Source organism: Parasteatoda tepidariorum, chromosome 4, assembly GCF_043381705.1.
Source record: "Parasteatoda tepidariorum isolate YZ-2023 chromosome 4, CAS_Ptep_4.0, whole genome shotgun sequence".
NCBI classification, from domain to species: domain Eukaryota; kingdom Metazoa; phylum Arthropoda; class Arachnida; order Araneae; family Theridiidae; genus Parasteatoda; species Parasteatoda tepidariorum.
This window is the reverse complement of record NC_092207.1, coordinates 34,970,461-34,979,068: the sequence shown is the minus strand read 5'-3', so window position 1 is coordinate 34,979,068 and position 8,608 is coordinate 34,970,461. Positions and strand designations below refer to the sequence as shown.

At 28.9% G+C, this 8,608-nt stretch overlaps 1 protein-coding gene and 1 long non-coding RNA gene across 4 annotated transcripts in view; one reads left to right on the top strand and one right to left on the bottom strand.

Annotated features, from left to right (window-relative positions):
* Positions 1-1,142, bottom strand: part of LOC107443469 (cytochrome P450 4V2) — a 27,922-nt gene extending 26,780 nt beyond the window's left edge. The window contains exon 1 of one of the 3 annotated variants that reach the window (XM_043039900.2): positions 804-1,142. In XM_043039900.2, the coding sequence (XP_042895834.1) occupies positions 804-1,008 (205 nt within the window). In that variant the 5' untranslated portion in view covers positions 1,009-1,142. Of the gene's footprint in view, positions 1-456; positions 476-803 lie in introns of those variants that run through there. The other 2 variants (XM_043039901.2, XM_071179647.1) reach the window with 2 other exon arrangements.
* Positions 1,143-4,800: 3,658 nt separating this feature from the next.
* On the top strand, positions 4,801-6,849 carry LOC139425355 (uncharacterized). The gene is made up of 2 exons (XR_011636573.1): positions 4,801-4,983; positions 6,674-6,849. It is a non-coding gene; the product is annotated as an uncharacterized lncRNA (long non-coding RNA).
* Positions 6,850-8,608: the final 1,759 nt, after the last annotated feature.

The following is an 8,608-nucleotide window of genomic DNA, read 5'->3' as shown; positions in this document are numbered from 1 at the left end:
ATATTTTTGATACAACAGCCTATATATATATATACATAAAATTCAAAATGCAGACAAAACATGGAAAAAATTACAGAAGAATGAAAAAAGGGGGAAAAGGAAAAATAGTAATAAAAATAACAAAAAACCGGAAAAAAAAGAAGAGAATATCCGAAAAAAAGGGAAAAAATTAATAAAAATCTGGAAAGTAAAAGACATAATCCTATCATCAGCTCACACGATTGTATCCGCAAAAAGGAGTGCTTTCTAAAATTGTATCAATATAGCCAAAGCAAAATATATCAATACAAAAGTGTGAAGAGCACTCAAAAAATTTTTTACAAAAAAATTACTACAAATAAAATAGAACACAATAAGTAAAAATATCACGTAAAAACAGAAAATAAAATAAAGAAAAAACAGAATAAAACATGAAATGAAATCTATAAAGCGAGTAGCGAATTCAAATGAACTTACATGAACGAGAGATTCTTCAAGAATGATTTAAAATATTTTCGTAACAAGATTTCCAGATTCCAAAATTCTAAACCAACTGCGCAAATTGAGGTAAAAGCGTAAATAGAGGGGTTTTCTATTAGTGCTTTCTTACTGCAGTACTGAAGTGTGTCTCATTTGCTAGTTAACAAGGATGGTAACTATTCTGTTTCTGTTAAAAGTTGGAACAGCTCAGTTTTCTGTGACTTTCTCGTAAGACTATGTATGTACTCTTACATATATGCACACACAGATATATGTAAACATAACCTTTCTCAAATATCTGTTCCAAAACAATTAAACAACATGATAACTTAGATGTTACTTACCTGCTGTTGGAGGCAACTTAATCTCTGGATATTTTCGCAAGCCTAAAACTTGTATCAGTCCTATAACTTGAGATGGAAGAATTTTTATGTATTTCCTTCTTTTTCGAAATTGTTGAAACAAAACCCAAACACACAAAGATACTATTACTATGCACACGCCTTTAAATGATAACATAAATTTCATCATCGTGACAATTTTATCCATTTAAAAATAAATAAATTATTTAATTATGATCTATTTCTTCTGCTTTCAATCGTAGCATTTATTAGAACGTATTCGTATAAAGATGTTTATTTTCCTTTTGACAGTTTTCCAGATGTATTGAGAAATCAATAAACACAATAATTTAATTATCTAAATTTGATATCTAATCTTTTGGCCATGCAATTTATTCAACAGACATCTCACCCAATTTTTTATTTTATTTCGATAAGATAGGAAAAAGAAAGATTGAGTGAATAAATCTTCTGGTGAAAATAGTCACTAAGAGTGAATTGGGTCACTGGGAATTATCTGACCAGATTTTCATTACCCTGCACTGTTAAAAATTTCTCGAAAAAAATTATTAATTAACAAATTAATTTATTTATTTAATCCTTATTGTATCAAATTCAAACAAAACAATTAAATAACCATAAATAGATGATATTCAAACTGTTTATTGTGAGAAAAATCTTTTTTCGTCTGTTTTAATTTAAAACGGTTAAACAACCAGAATTTCATTCGTTAATTCTGGACACCTTAGAAAGCCCCTTAGGTACGCATGTACTATTGCTGACAAGGCAAGTCCATCAATTTCATACCTGTCTGAGTGGCGTTTGCACCCTAGTGTTAGCTCCACATTGTTTATTCCATTCATACTGGACCTTGGACTACTGGAACTCTCATTATCTCATAGATGGCAGCACCACATATCTGATTGACTCAAAATGGCTTACTGTTTTTCTCCTCTGACGATAGATGGAACCACTATTTAAATTAATAAAGTCAGATCTCACGGTTCATTTGACAAAAATCAATTCAAACATTACCTATCTCCAATGTCCGAAAGCCTAACATCCCAAGTAGCACAGGGATATTGTAACAGCTTTAGTCTACATCGACCGACATTGTAAATATTGGTGAAAATCGACATTGTGTGTACGATATTGTACGATTCCCGCCGATTTCACATTAAAAGTCTGTTTGTAAAACTTTTCACTTTAAACTTTATTGTGTTCTTAAATCAAAATTAATTCAAAGACAAAAAATGACATCAAATTGTTATAATTCCAAAAAATAAATTTAAAATATAAATTTAGAGATATCTGAACAACACTCGGACAATATTTGATATCAATATTGTAATTGTGTTTTTTTCACGGCATCGATCGTTTTCTCTAAATACTGAAATCAACGATATACCACTCGGAACCGCAACCGAAACCCGTTAAGATGCTGTTTATCATAGTCCGCTACGTCTGCGGTGTATTTATCTTTTGTCTTCTTATATTTAAATCTAATTTCGTCTCTTAAGATTTATATCTTAGCTCATAATGTAAATGGAATGAAAGTTGTTTCGATTAGGCGAGCCCGAAAACTCAAACCAGCTGTAGATTAAAGTGAATTAATGCACCTTGTTGAAGTGAGCGAATTCTCTGATCTTGGCGGGTATGTGCTGTTTTTAATATATATAATTATATATTGCAAGAATTGCATCGATTTCCTCTTTTTTCATGTCCAGGCTGCTTAACTATTTAATTATATCACATTATTCAATTCTCATACTCACAAACAGTGGCGTAATTTTATAGTATGTTTGGAGGTGTTAAGCCTTCGAACATGCTTAAGTTTATATATTTTCACACCTGCAACTTGTACGTTCGATGAAAAATATTTTTTAATACTTAAACTAATTAAAAATTTAAGAGCTAAGCGAGCTGACAAATAGATCATATTTGCATATTTTTTAATTATTAATTTGTCATGATAGATTGAAATGTTTTTTTTTTCGAAATTTTAAATTGAAGATTTAGTATGTACTAGATTCATTTAATATGTCTACTGAGGATTTAATAAGATCTCTAATGTTGCTGCTAGTAAGAAGTTTTTTTCTCAACAGTACAAGTTTGCAGATATATATATATATATATATATAAATACATNCAGCTATATATATATATATATATGTTTAATTATTTAATATTATGTTTAATGTATTTAATTAATATATAATGTTTAAATTACAAAACAAAAGAATTGAATCATGAAAATTTTATATGTCTACATCTTACTTACCGAATCGAATAGCTCATTAATCAAGTAATGAATAATTTCGGAAGGGGTTTTGATATGTATATATATATATTTGCCAGAATTACGCTAATGTCCTATTTTTTTAGTCCAAGTTTGTTAACTATTAAATTATATCACATTATTCAATTCTGATATTCCCGAAGACCTTGTTTACTTTTATTGGTTCTGCGCACTATAACAATTTGTCTGCTCCTTTTGGACTAAAAAAGTGTCTGAAAGACTTGAAATATGATGAAAATTGCCTTTATTTATTTTTTGACAGAAATTTACCAGTCATATTTGAATTATGCTATTAAATAATAACTTTTTGATATGCTCAATATACGCCGATAGTGTCGTAAATTGATGTATTTTTTCTGTTTTATTTTCGTCAGTTATTGATGTTGATTTTCACGTGAATTAAGTGATTAATTCTGTCGAATTTTATCAGTTATTGCTACTGATTTCTCCATAGTTTTTAAATCTGATATTTTTGATACAACAGCCTAATCAAGAAACGAAACACTCATTTGAGGTAACCGATTCGTGTGAATTTGTCGTCAATCTTTTTTTTTCGCTAAGTACTACTGCAGATTTAATGATTCGCAATTTATTTTTTATTGTGACGATTAGTTATGAAAGATGAAGGAAATAATTTCTGTGTCCCCCCACCTCCCAACAAAATGCGAAAATGTTACATGTAATGTTATAATAAAAATTACACGTTCAATTTAAAGAAAGTAATGTATGGATTTTTTTTTAAAGCACAGGTCTTTTGTTATTTTAAATTAGTAACATATATGTTTATTATTATGAAAAGTATCTTGCTGAAAAATATTAGTGCTAGAGAATTTTGTCGCAGATAGCTCAGAAAAATTCTGCCTCAAGGATTCAGAGTATAACAGCTTTGGTTATACCTATCATTTCAATTAATGTTATTATATTGCTTTTTTAAATTTATTGTTGTGTTTTTGTCGGAGAAAATAGTAACTTCGGTAAATCATAACAATTTCTTGGAATTATTGATGGAAAGTCAGGGATTTGAAAATCTAAAATGTTGCAGATATCCTGTACATATCAAAATGAAAAGCAATCCATAACTGAATATGTCCCAACTTTGCAACATATTTTAACTTATGTGATTCTTAAGTCAGATATGACTGTGATAAGTGTTTTGATGGTATAGGTATTTCTCCGCACACAATTTATACATAGAATTCGTGATAATTGGATTCGTAAACATAAAATCTGATACTGCAATGTTTAATATATTTATGCGAAGGCCATTGCTTTGGAAGTTTCTCATATACAAAGAAGAGAACTAATGCAAGAACTCTTTTAGAAAATAAAGTGACTGAAATAAGAAATAATATATAATAAAAATGAAAAATTTAGATAATTCCTTCCTTCAGCAATCCCATGCCCGTTTTACTTAATTGATGCTAAAATATGAGATACATTTTGTAATGGTTATTAAAACATTATATATGTATATATTTTTTTTCTTCTTTCAGATATGTTATTTTGAAACCATCTGTAAAGGCTATCTATGCTCTTTTACTTCAGCACCATCTTGGAATTGGCGATGACGTATTGTAAATTAGAATGAAAAGGGAAACAGTGTTTTGAAAGCCTCTCAGCTGTTACAAACGCCATCTTGGGTAATTTTATAGACATAGAATTTTAAAATTTGTAATAAGACTTTACTTTTTCATNATTAAAACATTATATATGTATATATTTTTTTTCTTCTTTCAGATATGTTATTTTGAAACCATCTGTAAAGGCTATCTATGCTCTTTTACTTCAGCACCATCTTGGAATTGGCGATGACATATTGTAAATTAGAATGAAAAGGGAAACAGTGTTTTGAAAGCCTCTCATCTGTTACAAACGCCATCATGGGTAATTTTATAGACATAGAATTTTAAAATTTGTAATAAGACTACTTTTTCATGAGTCATTATCTTGCACTTAAATGGATCAGTTATTCCTTAAATTAGTTACCCTGGTCCTTCCTGTTTTATTTGGCATAGTTTGTATTCTAAACTCTAATACTTTTACGTTTTACAGCATTGTATGTTTCAAAGTTCAAAAGATAGCCACTCAAAAGATAGTTTTGTAATGTTTTTCATGGCGTCTTTTCTCAACTACTAGCTATCTGGGTTTGTTGATTTAAATCATGATTTAATACATGATTTAAATCAAATGATTTTTTTGTAAATCATTGATTTTGAAAGTTAAAAAACAATGCTTTAAATTCTTGATACTTTTATTGTTTTCTTTTCATAGTTTTAAAATTTATTTCAAATAAATTAGTGCATTAATTAATTTTAGTTATTGAAATTACTTTCTTTCTTGGTGTGTGTTAAATTCCAACACATTTGAAATTACATTTTTAAAAATCTTTTTGAGTCTTGAGATTGATTGGATAGCATTAAATGGGTACAAATTAAAGTACATATTTAATGCTGTCTTAATATATACTTGCATAGCTGTAGAAAGTAATTAATAAACATGAATTCTTTCAACAACAAAAAAAAATACAAATAATGTTAATTAAAATTCTACCTTTTGATTGCAAAAGCATGGAATTAAAATCTACATTATATTTTATTAGTAGAAAATGTAAAGCTTGAGGTTATATTAGAAGGGGAAAAAAGGGGGCTGATGAATTCAGATGTTTTTTTCCTGACATAGTGTCATTCTTCCCTTTCAAAGTCTATTTAAAGCAGTAGAGTTGTTAACTGGTAACTGCTTTTTTTCTCATAATATGTTTATAGTATCTTTGACATTATCACATCTTCTATAAAGAAATTTTCTGAAAAAAAATTCCAATGAGTACATAGATTTTTTTAAATTTTTTTTAAGCTTAACTTATCTATTTTGATATAAGATTAAAAATGAATATTTTAATATAAAAATGATTAAATATTTATTTATTGATGAATGACTACATTTATAAACACAATCTGTTGCATTTATTTTGTCATATTAAAAATCAAGAGAAAAAATCTCACTTTTTAATTAAAATTATGGTTTGTTAATTGAAACTTTGTTTTAATGGTTAAAGAGCAGGCATCTGTGTCCAAGCCAAACTCATTACCACTTAGCGGTACCTTTACAAAATACTTCACTCTATCTGAATCAGCACTGGTAAGCGCATGTTAGTTTTGGAATTTGTATTGACTAGCCGGGTTCCAATCCCAGCCGATACTCGGATTGGAACCCGGATCATCTCATCGAAAGGGGACAAAATAATTTTTAAAGATTATTCAAAGAAAAACTTTTTCCCATCTATTATATTATAAAATATAATATTTTCCATGTGTTATAAACCTACACGTAAAGGGTCGTAAGGTTCTTACTATAAACTTACTCGTTTTCCATATGTTATAAACTTACTGAAAACATAAAAACTGCTCTGGTTCTATGCAAAAGAATTGTCAACCTAGGGATTAGTATAAACGCTGCTAGTAGTACTTGTGTTATGCTTATGTCTACTTTAGTTCGCGTAATGTTTTCAATATAACTATTTGTCTTTTAATTTAAAGATATTAAAATTAACCACAGTTCATGTCTTATTTTTTTTCAGTTGCTACCTTCAGACTGTATAACGAAACTAGCTGACTAGAAAAAGCTGAAAAATTCTTGCCACCGCCAACAACCTTGAAGGCAGGAAGACTAAGTTTGCCTCAACTGACACAGTTTTGTTTTAGAAACAATTGATTGTATTAAAGAATACAATAAATTATAGAAATTAGTATATTATTCTTTACTGTTTAATAAAAATTATATTTCATTTACACATTTGACAACTGTTCAAGCCCTAATAGATATTTTGGCAACACTTTAATGGACAAAGGCTATAAGTAAATTAAATCGTAGCTTATTCTACCTTGCTTACCCTTTTTTAAATCAGAAATCTAAGGAAGTTACTCCTATTATTTTATTATGACAATATCAGTGTAAATATTGCTTTTTTTTTCTTTTTAATCAGTTTTCCTAAAATCGAACTTGATGCTGTGAAGATAAGGAATTTTGTTTTCCATACATACTATTTAAGTAAAATACAGATTATATAATACTAAAACGTAACAGCAAAAAAGTTTATCGTTTTAAATTAAACATATTGTAATTTTAACATCTACATAGTAAACAATAACTTTTAACATCTACATAGTAAAATATAGATGCTGTAAAAATTATTTCACAAATCACTTAAAATATTAAAATTATTTCACAGTATAAATGGCTGCTTGTACCCTGAAAAAGAAAAGAAATGTCTTAACAAAACTATTTACTTTCTAGCTTATTTTCTAGAACAATAGTAAAATATACCTGCCTACATAAATTTATTAAATATTAATAACTAAGCTGCAGACTTTAAAATTAATATAAGTTATGGTAATAACAAATAATTTAATTTTAAACAAGCTAGAAAGGTTTTGTTATCAGGTTACAAACAGGCATGAATATTTTCAAAAACTAATTTTCATTTTCTCAAATAACGTAATTTCGGCAATTGTCGGCATTCCACAGCATTCGTTTTTTGAATATCGTGCTGACGATGTCGGTCGACATAGTACAACGTTTGTAAATGCAGAGAGATCTCCCAACGTTTTTACAATATCGAACAATATTGTTTTGCAATATTGAATATACGTTATAAAAGGGGTCCATTTTTATATAGTACAATATTTCGCTACGATATTGTACAATGTTCAAAGCTAAGTTTTTACGATATCGTTTTTGTGAATTGTGCTACTTGGGATAACCTATTTATAATGTTCAGCTAAATACTAAATCTAAATGGTTTCAAAACCGTATAGTTTTGTATTGATGATTTTTTAACCATTTAAGTCGTAAACGGTTTCAAAACCGTGAAGAAAAAATTTATCCTAATAGCAAATTTTACTGTTAATCAGATGGACAGACCGCAGTCAGTAATTTTACCATTATTTTACACGGTCAGAAACTTCTCTGAAAAAATGGGTTAGTAACAATTAATTTAATTGTTATTTTACCATATTCAAACAAAAAAGTGTAATAACCGTAAAAAAAGATGGTAATCAAACTGTCAACTGTGAGAAAACCGTTTATTAACTGCTTGCATCTAATACGGTTAAACGACCAGAATTTTATCGCAGCAACTAAGCCCAATACGTAGCAATGAGAATGCAGCAATGAAAAGATTTTTTTTTTTTTAAATTTTCATTTGAGCGAGATCTTAGATCAAGGAGGGCCTGACGATGCGCAGGGCAGCTGATGTCTGAAGCTTGATGATGAGGATTATGGCTGGTTCCAAAATAGGTATTGGAGTGCCAGCAGTTGATACAGTATTTTTCGTCTGAGAGACATTCGTTGGTGTAATGATCGCTTCCGCAATTAGAGCAAGTGGCAAACTCCTGGGTGCAAGAATGAGTGGAGTGATCGAAGCCTTGACACCATGAGCAGCGTCGAAGTAATATTCATTTTTTAACAATGCATCTGTTAAGGCCTATGTACAGTCCGCAAAAAAAAAAAAAGA